General features: G+C 44.0%; 1 protein-coding gene across 3 annotated transcripts; it reads left to right on the top strand.

Annotated features, from left to right (window-relative positions):
* The first annotated feature begins 28 nt into the window (after nucleotides 1-28).
* ercc5 (excision repair cross-complementation group 5) lies at nucleotides 29-19,451 on the top strand. 3 transcript variants are annotated; one of them, XM_012856006.3, is made up of 15 exons: nucleotides 33-254; nucleotides 393-568; nucleotides 662-777; nucleotides 1,499-1,600; nucleotides 2,625-2,691; nucleotides 3,766-3,909; nucleotides 4,002-4,212; nucleotides 4,463-5,323; nucleotides 5,401-5,672; nucleotides 6,774-6,893; nucleotides 8,390-8,603; nucleotides 16,960-17,104; nucleotides 17,202-17,402; nucleotides 17,612-17,696; nucleotides 18,736-19,451. In XM_012856006.3, exons 1-15 carry the CDS (start codon nucleotides 167-169, stop codon nucleotides 19,234-19,236), a joined length of 3,303 nt encoding a protein of 1,100 aa, XP_012711460.2. In that variant the 5' UTR covers nucleotides 33-166; the 3' UTR covers nucleotides 19,237-19,451. The 3 variants fall into 3 exon arrangements, with proteins under 3 accessions (XP_021168253.2, XP_035992484.1, XP_012711460.2); XM_021312578.2 differs by lacking the exon at nucleotides 18,736-19,451 and having other exon boundaries at nucleotides 29-254; nucleotides 17,202-17,437; nucleotides 17,588-17,689; XM_036136591.1 differs by lacking the exon at nucleotides 18,736-19,451 and having other exon boundaries at nucleotides 29-254; nucleotides 17,202-17,437; nucleotides 17,591-17,684.
* Nucleotides 19,452-20,206: the final 755 nt, after the last annotated feature.

The following is a 20,206-nucleotide window of genomic DNA, read 5'->3' as shown; positions in this document are numbered from 1 at the left end:
CTGGGTTGCATTACGGACTTAAGGGATGCTGCAAACGCACATTGGGACCATTTCTTTGTTTTGTTCTGCGGTTTTATTTGCCTAAGTCCTGCTAGGTCCAACACATTGGACCTTTTTTTTTTTCCCTCTTGTTCTTGTCTCGGTGGTGCGTTCAGGGCTTGGGATCATGGGAGTGCACGGACTTTGGAGACTCCTGGAGAGCACAGGGAAACCCATCAACCCCGAGACACTGGAAGGAAAGATCCTCGCTGTTGGTATCCTAACTTTGATTTGACCTGTTTACTGTTTCTGGTTGCTGAGATAACGATTCTCTCCCATATCTGCAAAATGCACCGATGTATCCCTGCCGATGTCGAGTCCCTTAGCAATGACCTTAACCAGCCTCCCCTCAGACATCAGCATATGGCTGAACCAGGCGATCAAAGGGGTGAGGGACCGTGAAGGCAACAGCGTCCAGAACGCCCACCTGCTCACCCTCTTCAACCGCATCTGTAAGCTGCTCTTCTTCCGCATTAGGCCGGTGTTTGTGTTCGATGGGGATGCTCCCATGCTGAAGAAGCAGACCCTGGTGAGATCCGCACAGATGATGACCACCTTGTTCTGTAGCAATCCACCCCTCTACTTTGCTTTGACTTCACAAACTCTGACTCTCCTGTTGCAGGCTCTGAGGAGGCAGAGGAAAGAGGAGCTGACCAGTCAGTCCAAACAGACCAACGAGAAACTTCTGAGGACCTTCCTGAAGAGACAAGCTCTCAAGGCTGCACGTGGAGATCAGAGGTGAGAGACTGTGGAGTAACAGTTCTCCCTGTTGGACGTGCTGTAGACTTAGACAAACTTTATTGTCATTTTGTATGCACAGAGTGCGTACAGAATGAAATTTCGTTTGCATACAGCTTAAGAATTTCAGTGAATAACTTTGCAGGATAAATAAAGTAACTTTGCAGGATAATAAAATAACTTTGCATGATACATAAAGTAACTTTGCAGAATAGATAAAGTAACTTTGCAGGATAGATAAAATAACTTTGCAGGATAGATAAAGTAACTTTGCAGGATACATAAAATAACTTTGCAGGATAGATAAAGTAACTTTGCAGGATAGATAAAGTAACTTTGCATGATAGATAAAGTAACTTTGCATGATAGATAAAGTAACTTTGCATGATAGATAAAGTAACTTTGCATGATAGATAAAGTAACTTTGCATGTTAAATAAAGTAACTTTGCATGTTAAATAAAGTAACTTTGCATGTTAAATAAAGTAACTTTGCATGTTAAATAAAGTTACTTTGCAGGATAAATAAAGTAGCTTTGCAGGATAATAAAGTAACTTTGCAGGATAGTTCCAGGATAAAGTGCAGCAGTGATTTCACAGTACAGCAATTGAGATGTAAACAATGCAGGACACATGTGATACAGTCCAGTTTTAGCTTCAGCATAGGTTTCTGCTCTCTTGTTTGCTGCTCTGAAATATTCCATATTTCTCCCTTGCCACCAGTAAGGACCCTCTACCCAGCCTGTCCAGCGTGAGGAGAGATGAAGTGGACGACATGTACGTCCTGCCCGCCCTCCCCGCCTCAGAGGAGAAGGAAAACAGCAGGTCGGAGCCAGGAGACGTTACTGCTTGTAAATCACCAGCTTTGTCACGACGCGACGTTGTGTTTGGATTTGTTTGGATGACAGTAGGGCTGGACGATATAGGGGGAAAAAAAACTTATCGATAAAACAGAAATCATATTGATCGATGTCGATAATTATCAACACATTTAAAATATGTATTTTAAGTGGAGCCCTGGCCGTTTTATGCTGTTGCTTAGCAACCTATTATTAGATACAGAACACACAAACATTGAATTCAAACTCAACCCTTTATTCAACCAACTTTTTACCAAAACTGCAAGTATTTAATAAATGAAAAAGGACACGTTCTCTCTGAACTCTCTGAAGGGGGCGGAGTTTGGGGCGGAGCATTCCTGAGTCTGCGTTTGTGATTGGTTGGGAGGATGTTACGACTGTAATATTAACCTACATGATAGGCTAGAATGTAAAATTAAGGAAAACAGTTCTATTGAACTTTTTATTGACCCTTTTTTTTTTTATCATCGATATACGTCTATCGGTCGATATACATAGTTATTGAATTATCGTCCAGCCCTTGATGACAGTACGTTTTTGCCAACATAACAAAGTCTGTTCCGATTTCCGATCAATGCGATCGATATGTTGCGATGTTATCTGCCCATCTAATGCTATATTATTTACATTGATTAAAAGCTTACTAAAAAAAAAACAAATGTGATCTGACCGTTTTATTTCTAAGCTCTTGCAGGCATTTAAATCAAAAACAGCATTCAACAGGATTTCAAAGTAAAGGCGTATCTTAAAAATGACAATGTGGATCGACGTTTTCATTTTGCATCGATATAACTGGATCGTTAATCATTGAATCGATATATCGATGTATTATCACACCCTTATGGGTTACTAGTATTAATCCCACTTTGTCATTTTTCCCCTATTACGTGTGAGCAATCTACTGGGGTTCGATGTGATTGACCAACACCTGGTGGTCAGCGGTGAACCAATAGAAAAATGATCAATGTGTTTCGGTTTTCTACTTGCAGCTCCTCCTCCGAGGATGAGCAGGGGAAGGAGGGCGAGGAGATGGTGGACACCTTCCAAACATACCAGGTAGAAATGAACCCGTGGAGCTTTAAGATTGTGTCGTTTCAATTTGGTTCCATTCATTTATAGAGCGCCACATCACAACTAACGTCGTCCCAAGGCACTCTGCAAGGCAAATGAGTTCAGTTTACTTCAAATAGATCCAATTAATTCGAGACCAATACAGGCATATTGTTAAATCCTGGAGGTAATAATATATAAGGCCTGTTTTGATCCAAAATGTGTTCATATTATGGAGGTCCATATACAATACAGTCAAATTCAGATGATCATAAAATGGTAATTGCTATGAAAAAAATAAAAACAAGTAGGTATCTAAGATGTTTTGCGCCTGGCTAAATACTGAAATAAAATACGCAAAAGCACTTGTTAAGAAATACATTTGATTGGAAATAAGATCAGAGAATACTTGGAGGTAACGGCGGTGAAAGACCGAGTACAAAGTTAACGGCTGCAATAATTAATGGGACGAAAAATAGATCTAATAAATAATAAATGGAGACGTGTGGGATAAAATATAGGAGAGTGAGGAATGTGTTGTTCGTTATTTATTTCTGGTCTCGTTTCAGAAATGTTTTGGATGCTAAAATGGGAATATTAAACACTTTGTAACAAATTGTGCTAAAATAAAATGGTCATTAGACTCGCAAGTTTCCTAGTTTTTTTGGAAAGTAATTTTGATGACTTAAACTTGGCGGCAGCTAACAGCTTGTTTTTCTGAGAGAAATAAAACTATCCTCTTACAGTTAAGATTTATCAAAAATATCTGCAAAGCAGTCGCTAAATTTTTTTTTTTTTCTGAGTACATTGTTACAGTTTGTCCATTTTTTTGGAGCGAAGATAGTCTATTGCTGATTAAAACATGATAGTGTCCATGTTAGGGTGTCTGTAAAACTAGAAGATAATTTTGGTTTAATTACTTGGGGTTTTACCAACTAGGTAGTCCTAAAAGGTACTTTAGCTATGTTTTTGTTCTAATTTATATGTTATGTCCCAAATATATTTTAATTCCTAAAACGTCGTTGTACCTTTTCCTTTGATAACTCGCCTTCAAAGCCGGATTGGTCGTTTTTGTTTCAGGAAGAGCTGTGCGAGAACCCCAACTCTGTGGACATCAACTCGGAGGATTTCGCCAGCCTGCCTCCTGAGATGAAACACGAGATCCTCAAAGAGATGAAGGAGTTCTGCAAAAGGCGTCGCACCATGTTTAACAAACCCCCCGAGGTACGTCTGTCCCTCTTGACGCGCTCCTCTCTCCGCGCAGCGCCTCCTCTCACCCCCCCTCACTGCCCCCCCCTTCCTCTGACCCATCCCAGCGTTCGGGAGACTTCTCGCAGTACCAACTGGCCGGCCTGCTGCAGAGGAACCGGCTCAACCAGCGTCTGGAGGGAGTTGAGAAGGAGATGAGCCAGCGCAGCGCCGGCAGCGCGCCGCAGCTCGGCCAGCAGGACGGAGACCAGCCGGACCGCACCGTGGAGTCCAGCCGGCTGCTTTCAGAGGACTACTCGCACTATATACTCATAAAAGGCGAGGCAGACGCAACATTATGTCCGTAATATTAATGCCCTGCAAGAATGTTGCATCTGAGTTTAAGTACGGCCCCATAATTCATCGTTTGTGCTGGTCGTGTTTAAATGTCCTATAGGAATATTGATGAAGTGTCTAAATCTGCAAATTCAGGGGTTTCCTGTTCAGCTTCACCTTTAATCAGACACGATTGTTTTACCGTCCTGCGTTTGACTTCATGTGCAAATCCAACGCTTTACTTTCCACGCAGGCTCCAAAAAAAACCAAGCAACCTCAGAGAGTCGACCTGCGGCCGCACCCTGGTCCGGGGGCTCCCTGTCGAGTCACAGGAAAAGGAAGGCGGACAAACCAGAGCCCCTGTGGCGACCCGTCACTGAAGAGGAAGAGGAAGAGGAAGGGGAGGAGGAAGTTCGAGCCACCGGCTCAGAGGTGTCTAAACCGTCTCAGCAGGACACGTCCCCGCCTTCGCCGCGGACGCTCAAGGCCATCCAGGCGGCCATGGGCGACAGCTCGGATGAAGAGACGGTGGGTCCAGACGGGAAGGATGGAAACGCGTCTCCACGTACGCTCCTCGCGATCCAACGAGCACTAACTGAGGAGGAGGAGGAAGAGGAGGGTGAAGCTGGAGTCTCACAAGCACAGCCACGTCTCCGGCGACAAGTGGTGACCAGCAGCTCTGAGGAGGAGACGCAGCCTTCGCCCGATGAAAGGCTTACGCACCAAGTCTTACACACGGAGGACAGCTTGCTCGGCAGCAGCTCCGAAGATGAGCTGGAGGAAGCGATCGGACGGAGAAATAAATCTTTCCGGTCCGCCGGACTCGGACAAAGTCCCAAAGCAGAGAAGGAGTCGCGGGAGGAGGAGCGCGGCAGGGGAGGGGAGACACCAGGAGGGCTGGAGCCAAGAGCATCTGAGCGCCGTGTCCACGTTTCTGCCTCCAGCCAGGAGGAGTTATCCGTCAGCCCTGCTTCGCTCCCATGTGGAAAAAGGCCCAGCGCAGAGACGGAGGCCGAGCTTCCACTCTTCCCTAAGAGGAGGGAGGCGCTCCCCGCAGGCGCGGGGGAAACCGACGACGTGAAGTCAGAGAGGAGCGGGGAGAGCGACTCAGAAGGTAAAGACGGAATAATTTTTAGACCCGACTGCCTGCTTTGTCTGTGACATCTAAAATGCGTGGCTTGTTTCCCGCAGAGAGCTTCATCGAGGTGCCAGAGGAGGAACTGAAACAGGAGGGTGCAGCTGATCCGGCCGGAGAAAAAAGCGTTTTAGAAGAGGTCCGGACAGACAAGACTAAAAAGGAAGACGAGTCAGAGGAACGTTCGACTGAAGCTCCTGAAAATCCAGCTGTGGTTTCAGACAAGGAGGAGGAGGAGGGTAAAGATGAGGAGGAAGAGGTGAAGGACGAAGAGGAGGCAGAATCCAGACCCACAGCAGCAAACAATGAGTGGGAAGAACTGGACATGGTCAGTGTCTCCCCACCAAACTAGGAAACAGATCAGCGTTTCTTTATCTCATGCGCTGTAATAAGATACAATGTTTTCTTCTTTTTATTTTTTACCTTTTTCTCCTGATATCTTAACTAACCTGCTGTTAGTTCCAGTTAACTTATTTATATAATTGCCAGCTTGTGACAACGGGCCTCAGAATACACTCTTATGTTATTCAGATGCCTTCAACTATGAGCTGGAGAAAGTCAAATGTTGAACTAAGATATTACTCCCTGTCTGAATCAGCTCTTTATCTCTAAAACACATCATGCACCCCAAACATTTCTTTCTCCCTGCTTAAAAATCCCTTACTTTGGCAAGGAGGAGGCAGGATATTTAAATCTCTTTTCATTTAAAACATACATATTTGTATCTTATTTCTGTTAAATGGCTTAGCCACATCTCTGCTAAATAAAAAATGGGCCTTTTAAGATGTAGAGCAAAGTAGTTATATCTAAATGTTTCCTTGCTGACTTTAACGTTTGTTGGACTGTAACGTGTCAAAGCAGAAATGCAGCCATCTTTGAGTGGTTTCTAAGCTAGCCGCTCTGCAGATCAGCACCCACAGTGCAACACGTGTATAGTAACTAGGGCTGGACCATGTAGGAAAAAAAACATCGATAAAATAGAAATCAGATTGATCGATATCTATAATTATCAACAAATTCAAAACATATATTTTAAGTGCAACCCTGACCATTTTATGCTGTTACTTAATGACCTGTTTATAGATACAGACACAAACACTGAATTCAAACTCAACCCTTTATTCAACCAACTTTTTGCCAAAACTGCAAGTTTTTAAAGAAGAGAAAAGAATGTGTGCTCTCTGAAGTCTTATAAGGGGGCAGAGCTTAGTGACGGAGCGTTCCCTGAGTCTGCGTTGTGATTGGTTGGGAGGATGTAGTGACTGTAATATTAACCTACATGGCTAGAATGCATAAGGAGGGAAAACTTTTATTCTATTTATTCTATTCCTTTTTTCTGTCATCGCTATACGTCTATTGATCGATTATATATTGTCATTGAATTATCGTCCAGCCTATTAGTAACTTGTTTTGTTTTTTTGTGCTGCAGGGTGAGCTGGAGGCTCTGGAGAGCTCGCTGCAGCTGCAGCAGAGCGACCTGAGGGAGCAGAGACAGCAGCAGGAGCGAATGGCCAACACAGTGACGGGCCAGATGTGCCTGGAGAGCCAGGTGAACCAAACATGCCGCGTGGTCAGACCCAGCCTAAAGAAGCGGTCCCACTTCAAGCTCGCGTCAAAGAAGGCGTTTGTATTTTCTCTGATGCTGAGCTGACGTCAGACGATTCGCAGCAGGTGCAGGACCCCCGTGGGGGGTGGGTTGCTGCAGTTGCCTAAATATACCGCTGGACGGTTGCTGTGATTTGTACTCATGGTCTGGGCTGTGTTTACGGTCAGAACTTGGCCGTGTTTCCCGCATCATAAAATCAGCACTGGCGCGTCCCCGTCACAGAGCCGGACGCTTGTTAATCCGTTCAGCTGTTTTGATAACGAGCTACTGAGAGCGAAGGGATTCCCCACGTGACGACCGCAGCGTGGAAACGCTCCCCGGAGAGCCGGCGCCATGCTAAAAGCACACAATAGCGACAGTCATCAGATGGCCATTAAAACATCAACAGCTGTCACAGCACAACAAATACCCGTTTAGTATATAATCTAAACACTGGAGACATTAAACATATGCAGCAACATTAAACAAATACAGCAAAATTAAACAAATGCAGCAATGTTTCTGACAGTTTTAAGATGCATTTAAGTCATTTTTACACGCTTTTTGATTAATACTTCAGTGTAAACGGGAAGACCTCCACAAACTGTTAAATTTATTACACATACAGTATGAATATATAATTATTTCACCATCACGTGTTGCATCACATCATACATGCATTCACTATTTCATACAATAGTTAAAAAAAACTAGAAAAAGCTGTTCCTGCGTAACAGCGAGTGAGAATGCTAATCTGCAGAAGATGAAAAAAGTAGCTGAAAAACATTGAAATCAGATTTGAAGAATTTGAAAAAAAAATTGAAGGAATTTGAAGAATTTAAAAAAAATTGAATTTGAAAAAATTTGAATGAGTTTGAAAAATGTAAAGGAATTTGAAGAATGTGAAAAAATGTGAAGCAAAGTGAAAATTTTTAAGAATTTGAAAAAAATTGAAAAATTTGAAGAATTTCAAAAAAAAAATTTTTTTTTAAATTTAAACATTTGAAGAATTAGAACAATTGGAAGAATATGAAGAATTTGAAGGAATTTGTATCAATTTGCATTGAATTCAATGGAAAACAGCCAAAAAAACGCACAAAAAGTGAAATATTTTAAAAAGTGTAAAGGTTAGCATAACCATGAGTCATAGCAGTCATGCCGGGAACGAGCCGAACATTTTGATACCAAAATTGTTGAAATCGTTTGAAGTATGCGGAAGTAGTTAGACACCGACGGAATAATAATAATAAAGAAAAACAGGAAAACAATCAGTGAGAATGCTGTAAAGTTCATGTACTCCTTATAGTTTTGCTTAGCTTGTGACATATCTTAAAATACGATTGAACAAAACAGTTTATTTATCGGATTGTGGCCCGTTTGGACCTCTTTAGTTTCTGCTCTGAGCAACCATCCGCCCTGAAGCGACTCCTGTGCGTCTCTCTTCTGCTTCGTGAACCCAGGAGCTGCTGCGGCTGTTCGGCGTGCCGTTCCTGGTGGCTCCGATGGAGGCGGAGGCTCAGTGCGCGGCGCTGGACCGCGCCGACCAGACGCACGGTACCATCACGGACGACTCGGACGTGTGGCTGTTCGGCGGGCGACACGTCTACAAGAACTTCTTCAGCCAGAGCAAATACGTCGAGCACTACCAGTACAGCGACCTCCAGAGCCAGCTAGGTGGGTGGCGTTGTTTCTTTTTTTTTTTTTTTTTTTTTTTTTTTTTTTTTTTTTTTTTTCCCCAGTGTCCTGTCTAGCACTATGGCAATAGGAATTGATATCTCAATGCCAGATGGAGCTCGACAGATTTTGCTTTTACAAGTGGAGCAAACAGCTTTCGCCATAGTGCTCCACTTGATTTATGCTTGTAAATAGCTTTATTATGATTCCTGCAAGGAGAATTTCAAATTATATGGACATGACAATGGGAGAGTAAAGGAAGAACAAATAGTGAAAGAAAAGAAAAAAAAAAAAAGAGTAGAGGTGAAAGAAAGAGGAGATAAAAGGAAGAGAATGATAAAATGTCCTCTGTCTGCTCCATCACCTGGAAAGAGACACAAAAAGAACAGCACAACCAACAGACATTAAGCAACAGATACACTCTTATTACACCTAGATGCCATTGCTTAATCATATATATTAATATGTAAGCTGACATGTGTAATGTGATATTTGAAAAAATAAAGTGACACAACATAAATAAATAAATAAATAAATTATAAGATTACTGTATATAAGTGAACACTTAATACCTGGGACCCAGCACCAGTGGGAGATGTGAAAGTGCACTAGTTTAGGTGAAGATTATCCAGAAATAGCTTGATAGTGATTGTGGAGAACCAAAGACCCACCTTCCCCGAGCACAGAGGCAGGCGTCAGGGGACCCGTAACCCCAGACTCCCAAAGGGGTCCCTAAAGCAGGTCGCCCAGGAGGGGCCGACACAGGATATCTGCAACCCCCCCCCCAAGGAAGGAGCAGAGACGACCCCGAGGAAATCCCCCAGCCACCGCAATGTCGTCGCCCTCAAGAGCCGCGGAGACGAGCCCGTGGGCTCCGCCGGCAGCCAGCCCCGCTGAAGTGGTCCCGGCCATGGGCCCTGGGGGCCAGAGGCCCCAGGGGCGCCCCGCCCCCGCGACGAGGGCCCCGGCCGCCCCCCGGGGGGCCAGGCCCCGCGAAGAGGCCGCCAGGAGCGGGCCGGCGCACGCCCGGGAACCCGCCCCAAACCCGAAGCCAACTAATGCGCCAGGGGGCCAAGGCGCCCGCCAACGAAGTGGAGGAGGGCAGGACGTGGGGGGATGGGCTCCGCACCTATCGGAGACTTGAGATGTTCTTGGGAGAGGGAGCGGACCACACCCATACCTGAAAAAAAAAAAAAAAAAAAAAAAAAAAAAAAAAAAAACTCATTCGCCCCATCCCTCCCTTGTGCCCCACTCGCCACACACAGAAAAAAAAAAAAAAAAAAAAAAAAAAAAAAAAAAAAAAAAAAAAAAAAGACGCTGTACACACATTCCCACATAACACTCACATCCAACACTGACCAAAGGGGGGGGGGACACCCCAAATCGACTATACGACTGCTTGTGCCCGACCCCCGGCCCCGGCCCCCGACCAGACGTCCCCCGGACCGGGCCCCCCCAAGAGGGCGGGCCAACACGACCCGCACGAGCCACCCGGCCAGAGCCCCCCCCTCCCCCTAAATACCTAATAAACCCACTCCCTCCCCCCACCTTACCCTTGCCATCCCTGCCCCCCGCCCCCTGGGGGGAGCGGAGGCATCAGCCCCAGACCTGGTAGGCCGCTGACTGCACACCGCAGCCCCCCGCCAAGACCCCGGACACAGTGGCCCGCACCTCCTCCAGGCCCCAGACTCCTTGCCTCCATCGGAGAACGGGGGTGTGCAGAAGACCCCGACCCTCCCTACGCCTGCTCAAATGTTGTGTTGTTGCATGTTGTTCTCAAGTGCGTTTAAAAACTGGGAGCGCCGAAGGGGATGCACGGCACAGCCCACCCCCCTTTCGGAAGGTAGCTGTTGCCAGCGCACCCCTTCCGTGTGACTGCCCAGAACCCTCAATGTCTAAGTGGGAGAGGAGGTGAAGGGAGCCGTCCGAGGTGAGGCCCACACAACATAAGCCCCCTCCCAGACGTCTTCCCCCCACCCCCCCCCCTACCATGGCCTATATAAGTGTGTGATGTGAAAAATGTTTGAAGTGAAAGTGTCTAAGATGCAAAATAAAATTGGGGAGAGGGGCGTCACCAGAAAGTGGCAACCTCCAGTAACGCCCCCTCCCTCATGACCTGCATGTGTGGCGGCGTGATGGAGCAGGCAGAGGGAGGAGTCCGGGGATGGGGAGCAAATGACTGGGAAGCCAACCCAGGGAGCCAGCTCCCCTACTGACTCCAATAGGCACCCCCGCTCCCCGAAAGCCCCACCTAGAGAAGGGGGCCTCGCCAGCGGCACCACCGTAGCCCGGGGGCCAGGGAGAGGCCGCAGGGCCCGCCAGCCAACCACCCACCAGGACCAACACCTAAGCCCCCCCCAGCCCACCCACCAAGCCTACTTAAACTAAATAAATAAATAAATAAATAAATAATAATAATAATAATAATAATAATAATAATAATAGGGGGGGACCCTGGCCAGCCGGCCCGCACGAGCCACCCCAACCCCACCCCCCAGGTGAAACCCGCACCGGAAGACGACACAGACCAGGACCGGGACAGGGGGCCGGACACAAGCCCACCAGAACGTCAACCCCCCCCAATCCTCCCCCCCCCACCCGTGGATTTAATCCCTCCCCAACACTAACGTTCAAACAACTCACCATACATTCGACAGTAGACATCCAGGCTGGGCAGATCCCTACTCCCCCTCCTTTCCCCCTCCCCCCACTGGCAGAGTGCCTTTCCAATAAAGGAGAAGAGCATCTGCCCAGAGGTGTTAATGACCATGCCCCCCTACCAGCTCAACGGGCCCCGAGACCCCCCAGCGCACCAGAGGCCCCGTGCAGGGGCGGACACCCGGGCGCGCGCCGGCCCACACCAAAAGCGGCACACCCCCCGGAACCGGAACCCCCGAGGCCCCGCCGGGGCCCGCGCCCGAGGGCGGCGCGCCCCAGGGACCCCAGACCCCCAGACCCACCCCGGCCCCACCCAGCGGCAGCACAGCTACCAGGTCAGTAACCCACGTCCGTCAACACGCAGCTCCCAAAGAGCGCCGCAAGCGGCTGCTGTAGGCCACCCGTAGGCCTCCCAAACTCCTCCCAGATGGGGGCAACAGACCCCGGAGCCGGATCCACCAGGCGCCCTACTCCAAGTGCCCCCAGGGCCCCAGGAACCCCTTCATCCAGCCACTGCGCCCTGCAGGAAGCAACCCACCGCCCCCTATTCCACTAAGTGATGGTGTTGATCAGAGGAGCCCAAAAAGACCAATCAGATGTGGAAGCAGATGCTGTCTCTAGATTAATATGATCCAACAAAAGATCTCTATACTGATTGATACTGAGATTTTGTTTACTTTTCCAATTCATGAGGATAGTTTTCTTTGCGATGCATAAAGCAGTAAAAACCATGTAAACTATTTCTTTTTTCAGAGGACTTTCCTCAAAATTACCGAGCAGGCAAACTGATGGGGATGGTGTAATCTTACAGCTCAAGCACCTTGATAAGTCCTTACATATCTGTGTCCAGAACCTCTGGACTGGTGTGCATAACCATAACGCATGAAAATAATTATCAGGATGATTGCCTATGCAGTGTGGGCAGATATTAGATTGTGCCAGACCCATCTTGAATAATCTTTGTCCTGTATAATGTACTCTGTGAAGGATTTTGTATTGTATTAGTTGTAAGTTGGTGTTTCTAGTCAATTTGAAAGTTCTTAGACATGTCTGAGCCCAGAAATTTTGTTCAAAGGTGCCTGATAAATCTTTTTCCCACTTCATTATAGGAAGAGATATCGAATCATCTATTTTAGTCAGTGTCCTGTATGATTTAGACAGTAGTTTGGGGGGGGTTAAATCTAAGAACTCTATTATATTAGTTGGGACTTGTAAACCACCATTAATATGCTTATATTTATTTTTAATTATAGATTTAAGTTGTTCATATTCCAAGAATTTATTTTTACTAATGCCATATTGCATATTTAGTTTAGCAAAATTGATGAACTCGGTTCCGTCAAGTAGATGTTCCAGATATTTAATACCTTTATTCTTCCAGTATGTAAAGTTTATCATTTTATTATTTTGTAGGATATCAGGGTTATTCCAGATCGGTGTACGACTGCATGGGATAAGGGATGACTTTGTCATTTTCAGGAACTCCCACCATGCTGTCAGAGTAGAACTAATGTTGATATATTTGAAGCATGTATGCCGTTTTATATTTGAGCTTATAAACGGCAGATCTGAAATCATGATATTATTGCACATTTCCTGTTCTATATCTAACCAAGGCTCATCTAAAAGACTATTTTTTATCCATTTAGAGATGTATTGTAGCCTATTTGCTAAGTAATAGTTATGGAAGTTAGGCAGATCTAATCCTCCCCTGTCTTTAGTCTTCTGTATTGTCTTTAAGCTAATACGTGGGGGTTTATCTTTCCAAAGAAATCTAGAAATGGCAGAGTCTAGAGATTTAAACCAGTCAGATGATGGTTTATTGGGGACCATTGAAAATAAATAATTAATTCTAGGTAGGACCATCATTTTTATTGAAGCTACCCTACCCATAAGTGTGATTGGAAGCGATTTCCATCTTTCAAGGTCCTCTTCTATCCTGTTTAAAAGTGGGGCATGGTTAAGTTTAAGTAAATCTGTTAATTTATTCGACACAGTAATACCTAAATATTTAATATTTCCTGATTGCATTTGTAAATTTAGGGAGTTTTCGAGAGAGCAATTAATTGACAGTACCGTAGATTTAGACCAGTTTAACGAGTAATCTGATACTTTGGAGAAAGATTCTAGTATTCTAATTACTTGTAAAAGAGAATTATTTGAATGCTGGAGATAAAGTAATACATCATCCGCGTACAGACTAATCTTGTGCTCTATTTTCATGCATTTTATACCTTTTACAGCTTTTGTTTGTCTGATAGTTGCTGCTAGAGGTTCTATAAAGATGGCAAAAAGTGATGGAGAAAGAGGGCATCCTTGCCTGGTGCCCCTCTGTAGACAAAAACTGGAAGATATTTGATTATTTGTCCTGACACAGGCTGTTGGAGAATTGTATAGAATTTTTAACCAGTTTATGAATAAATCGCCAAAACCGAATTTATGAAGAGTAGCGAATAAAAATTTCCAATTTACTCTATCAAATGCTTTTTCTGCGTCTAAAGACAATATATTGGTTTTAATGTTTTTACTGTAGGAATAATCAATTAAATTAAGTAATCGGCGTGTATTTGTGGATGACTGCCTTCCTCTGATGAAACCAGTTTGATCTGGATGTATTATGAGGGGAGTTACTTTGTCTAATCTTTTTGCTAAAGCTTTACAGATTATCTTAATATCCACATTAATTAAGGATATGGGGCGATAACTAGTGGGCAACACAGGATCTTTGTCTGGCTTGAGCAGAAGGCTGATGGTGGCAGAGTTCATATTAGCTGGAAATCTACCTTTTTCCTGTATTTCCTGCAACATTCTGTGGAACGTTGGGGCTAGAATATTCCAGAACTCTTTATAAAACTCAGTGGGGAATCCATCTGGACCTGGAGCCTTTTTATTAGGCATGCTTTTAAGAGCTTCCTGGGTTTCAGCTGTTGTCAGCGGGGAATCCAGTGTCATTCTTTGGTTATCTGATAATTTAGGAAGTGTAATTTTATCCAGAAATTGCTTAATATCCTTCTCTGATGGATTTATCTGTGGTGTGTATAAAGATTTGTAGAAATCGCGGAAGGTATTATTTATACACTCTGGTTCACTTACTGTATTACCAGTTGAATCTGTAACTGCAAATATAGTAGTTTTCTCCTTATTTATTTTAAGCTGATTAGCTAGAAAGCTTCCTGACTTATTGCCATGTTCAAAATTTTCTATTCGGAGCCTTTGTATTAGAAATCTATTTTCTATCTTTTCAATATAGTGGTTTAATTCTAATTTTACTTCACGGATTTTACCTAACTTCCCTTCTTCTTGAGATAAATCTAGTAACTTAAGTTTTTCTTCTAATTCCTGAATCTTTTTGTTTTCTTTTTTCTTTTTATGAGATGAGAAAGAAATTATTTTACCTCTCATCACTGCTTTTCCAGCTTCCCACAATATCGATGCAGATGTACCTGGTTGATCATTGTATTCTAAGTATGAAGCCCACTGTTCTTTAATGAATTTTATAAATTCTTCATCTTTAAGCAGTGATGTATTAAATCTCCAGCTTTTGTTTTGTGTGGTTATTTTTTTATTAATTAAGGTGAGAGTAACAGGAGCGTGATCACTGATAGTAATAGGATGAATTACCGTCTCTGAAACGACCGACAGCAGTGAGCTACTTATAAGAAAGTAGTCCAGACGAGAGTACGAATGGTGAACATTTGAGAAAAAAGTGTATTCTTTACTAATAGGATGAAGAGAACGCCATGCATCGCAAAGACCAAAATCACTCATGTATTGTTTGACTACATTTACTGACTGCCAACTACGCTGAATCCCTGTTTTATTCAACCTGTCTATATCGTTATTTAAACCAAAGTTGAAGTCACCTCCTATAATTAGTGAACAATCCCCGTGTTTTGAAAGTGCAAGGAAGAATTGGTGGAAAAAAGAGGGGTCATCAACATTTGGACCATATATACTGACAATACATAGCTTCTGGTTATGGATAGCTATTTTAATTATTATATATCTACCTTCAGGATCTATAGTTTTATCTAATATTTTAAAACTAACGCTTTTGTGGATTAAGATTGCTACACCTCTCTGTCTAGAGTTATAGCAGGCCGCAAACACATTAGGGAACTCAGGTGAATTAAGCTCACTTGCATTTGTAGCTGATTTGTGGGTTTCTTGCAATAATACAACATCTGCCTTTAATCTAGTAAGCTGGTTAATGATCTTCATTTTTTTCTCTCTGGTGCCAGCCCCATGCACATTCCATGTCACAAACTTTACATTCGCCATAGATGTGAGTGAGAAGTTAGAAGGTGCATGCCCTTGAGAAAATAGTCATACATAGACCCAGGTAGCATCATATGATGTGCTTGTGATTGACTGATGTTCAGGAAAGAAGCAGACAGATAAGATAGAAATACACAAAAAAATAAAAAAGTGCAAAGAGTAAGAGAGTGTGTAAAGGGATAAACCATAGCCCGTGCCTTCTGTACCCAACCGTGAACACCAACCATACCAACGTGCTCTTTAGCTGTGCGTGTATTTAATTTATCACCGTGTACCGATCTGTGCGTCTTATTTATTTATTTATTTTATTTATTTATTTTAAATCATTGAAACATGCTTTTAAGTCCACCTGTGGTGTAACTAATAAAGCCAAGGGGTGATCTTCTGATCCCTGAACAACTGTCCATTAATATAAAGTCTGTCAACCGATATGGTGGCTTTAACGCCGTCCATCATGTATTTCTTCCTGATTGGGAACAGCACTCGCCTGCGATCTAGGATTTCCTTAGGAAACTGATCATTAACACTAAAGTCTGTCCCTCTCAGTTCCCTGCCGCAACTTCTAACGAATTCTTTTTGTTTATAATGCTCAAATTTAGCTATGATCGGGCGAGGACGGGTTTTGTCGGGTTTCTTACCTCCGAGCCGGTGGACTCGATGAAAAGTGATGTTTTTTACCTGATCCGCCGGGATTTTTAGCTTCTGCTGGAGAAAGTTCCGGACCGTTTCTTCTGCTATCTCTCCCTGCTGCTCCTGAATGCCTGCAAAGACGAGATTATCTCTCATACTTCGCGACTGTATGTCCAGAATGGATTCCTTCATTTTCTTATTTTCGCCGGAAAGCTGGATAATCCCTTCGGTCAGCTCCGTAACCTTCCCCCTCAGCGCGTCGTTCTCGGCGGCCATAGCTGTTAGCTGGGCTTGGCTAAACTCCACCGACTCCCTGAGGGACTGAAACTCCTTGTGTAGAACCTCTACCAAGGCGAGACGCGCATCAAGGCTGGTAAGCTTCTTGTCGATGGATTCCAAGATATCGCTGAAGTTCCTGTCTGGGGATAAAGTGGATGAAGAAGAAGCACTGGTGGAATTAGAACGAGTGCGCTTAAGTGACGGTGTGCTAGCAGCTGTAGGCTTCTGGGCCTTCCCCATCACGATGCTATCAAAACACTCGTCCAGGTAGCACTCCAGGCTCGTCACGGTCTCTTCGTCCAGTTTGTTCCCTCGTAGAAAATAAGTGGCGTTGTTTCTGGCTACGGCCTGAAGTGCTAACATGAATCGAGAAGAAATCGATGAGCTAGCGATTAGTTATTGGAGGAAGGTGTCTGTTTTGGCCAAGACAAGTTCTGAGATGTTTTTTTTTGGTCCCCCTTTTTCTCTCCTCCTCCTCTTGATGAACTGTAATGTGGCCTTTCTGCGGCAGGCCTGGACCGGACCAAGATGATCAACCTGGCGTACCTGCTGGGCAGCGACTACACAGAGGGCGTGCCGGGAGTGGGATATGTGACCGGCATGGAGATACTGAACGAGTTTCCAGGGCAGGGGCTGGAGCCGCTCGTCCAGCTCAGGTTTTCTCTTCCGCTCAGCATTTAACGCTGAAATGCTGCACTTTTTAGGTGTTTTTTTGCCTACTTTTCTTTTCTTTTTTTTTTTTTGCCCCTGCAGTAAGTGGTGGTCTGAGGCTCAGGAGAAGAGGCGTGCGACGGACGACCCCCGGGATACGAAGGTGAAGAAGAAAGTGAGGGAGCTGAAGCTTCAGCCAGGCTTCCCCAACCCCGCGGTGGCTCAGGCGTACCTGCAGCCGGCCGTGGACCGCTCAGAAAGCTCCTTCAGCTGGGGCCGCCCGCAGCTCGACATGATCAAAGAATATCCTTTCCCTGCTCGTGCTGCGGCTCATACAAGTTAGAACATTTGTTTAAGAAGCTACTATCTCATAGAGTGATTCCCCCCTTCCCCCTGTTTATTTATTCATTCATTCCCATTTTTATTAGTCTATTTCTATTTAATATTTTAAGCAATAACGACTACTTCTTGTATTTCTATGACCCCAGTAGTTTCCTTGACCTCTTCCCTACGTTCTGTCTGAGTCGTTTTGGTTGGAGCAGCAGAAAGACGGAGGAAACTCTCCAGCCGGTGGTCAAGCAGCTCAACAACCAGCAGGTAACCGAGAGACTTGACCAGCTGTGACGGAGCTACGCCCATAGTTGACTGGTTTGTTGTACCTTGGTGCAATGATGCTAAAAACTCCTGCTACTGCTTTCTAAAACTGAAAGATGGAGTAGATATAGTATTAGCTTGTTGCCCAGCCCTCATGGCCTTTATAAGACACGCTAATCATATTCAAAGATGCAGACAGAGACCAACATCCTTCATCAAACATAGTGATTTTTTTTTTGTAAAACATGCTGAGCTAACAGACACCTATAATACTTTAAATACTGTAGTTTACCATCGTCATGCTTATTAAACAAATGCGAACAAGAATGAAGGACTTTTGCATTTCATTTTCTGTTTAGTTTAAGTCGCACAGAAAACATATTTACCTAGTGATCAACCTTGGCTTAAGTTGAACAAATCTGTATGATGTTATAACCAGATAAAAACAAAACAGACAAGTAACAGCCAAATTAGTTATTGCTTATTAATTATTAATAACTTTGGTATAAATGAAGTAGCAAAAAAATCACAAATTTATTGTGATTATGTCTCCAAAAGTAACTAATGCTGTTTAAATAAGGATTTAACCTTGGCTTTTTAGTTTTTTGGATTAAAATTTAGCATAATATTGGCTGTGCTCATAAATGCAGACTGAATTGCTTCGACTTCTCTGAGTCTTTCTTTATGCATTTTAACTTTAGAGCAATCTGAGTCCCTGCAGCGATTTGCGTGTCGTTCGTTCCCGTTCAAAATGATTTTGTTTATTTTTTTTAATGCATCACAATTTTAACTTGATTTCAGTTTTTAGATTTGTTTTTCATTCACCTGTTTTTAAAAAAATTCCCTCAACCGTCTTCTTGTTGTCCATTAGGTAAAGCCATGTTTCTGGTGTGCTGTAACTTTAGCGACGTGGATGCATGGCTAGGAAAAGATAATCTATTTATCTTTTTTATGTATAGTGAGGGCTGAAGTCAATAGTTGGAAATTAATAAAAAAATAAAAAATTCACCCCTGCTTCTTTCTGTCGCTGTTTTCACCGCAGACTCAGCTCCGGATAGACTCGTTCTTCCGCCTGGAGCAACAGGAAAAGCAGGCGATCCGCAGCCAGCGACTCCGCCGGGCCGTCACCTGCATGAAGAGAAAGGAGAGGGAAGGAGGGGAGGGTGGAAGCAGCGAAGAGGAAAGCCCTTCCCCATCTAAATCCAGAAAAGGAAATCTAAAGAACACAGATGGGCGGAAAGACGACGAGGGCCCCTCGACAGGTGGAGGTTTCTTAGTTCCAGAGTCCAACACTGAATCTCCACTTACATCCCTAAGGGATGTCTGCGCTACGGGGCAGGGATCCTTCACAGCAACAGCAGCTCATCAGTCTCCTAAAAAACTACCTCAGAAGGTCAGGAGGAAGAGCAGCAGCAGCAGCAGCTCTGGGGAGGACAGCGATGAAGGCGGGGATGTGGCGATGGTTACGGCCCGATCTGTGTTCGAGGGCAGCAGACGAGGCCGGGGAGGAAAACGCGTCAGAGGAAGAGGAAGGAAGCTTTAGGAAGCTCAACTTTTACATAAATGTGCATGAACTATGGATAATAAATGTGAAACCAACTGTAAATAACAATAAATGAACTGAGACTGTTATGCGATATGCATTTTGTATTGTTTTCTAGACTCTGAAGCTGCTGAGACTATTAGGTTTCTTCTTTTAAGATGTTGCCATGAAAACAATGTTAGTCTGCATTAAACTTTTGTATTTTTAACCCCACAGTATGTTTCTCATGTCGTCTCTTGCTCGGTCAACTCTAAAAACAAGTGCATTTCTAATGTATTATAGGCCTATTATCCATCCTCATCCTCCCTGTAGTTTGAACATTTACACCAATCAGCCACACCCATGGGCGTAGGTTTGTATAGGGACCATAGGGACATGTCCCTACCAATAATTCGATGTGAATGACATGTTTATAATTTACAATACATCGTTGTTACAGCAGTTGCTTATTTTCCTCTCGCAGCTCCGCTGCTTGGCGGCTGCTGCTGCAGCTCCGTCTGCGTGTCCAGTCGGTCTTTCCTGTCGCTTTAACTTAGCAGCGCACGTAACTGTGCTGTGTGCTGTTTAACTCCACTCTCATTGGTTGTTTTGCCTTAAGTCCCGTAGTAGCTTTAAAGGAAGAGAACGGTCAATGTAAGCCGGACTGGAGTTACAACTTTTAGAACATTTTTTTTTTTATTTTTTTTTTTCCCAGTCCCACTGAAAAATTAAGAAACTATAATAATATAAACACAAAAAGGACTTGAACAAAGCAATGACTTGTGGAAGCAGCCTCAACTATAAGGATAATTTTAAAAGGATGTAGGAACCAAAGAAAAACCTTGTAGGTAAAAACTCCTATAAAGCAAAACATTCAAGCTGCTCCAAGTGTCAGTTTTAATATTTAACATGTTTTCAACAATGCCTGAGAAAAACCTTAAAACTTTCAAAACCAGTAGAACTGTCGCTATCCATTACACTTGTCAGTGTT

Source organism: Fundulus heteroclitus, chromosome 4, assembly GCF_011125445.2.
Source record: "Fundulus heteroclitus isolate FHET01 chromosome 4, MU-UCD_Fhet_4.1, whole genome shotgun sequence".
NCBI classification, from domain to species: domain Eukaryota; kingdom Metazoa; phylum Chordata; class Actinopteri; order Cyprinodontiformes; family Fundulidae; genus Fundulus; species Fundulus heteroclitus.
The sequence above is the reverse complement of the archived record's forward strand: the minus strand, read 5'-3'. Positions and strand labels throughout refer to the sequence as shown.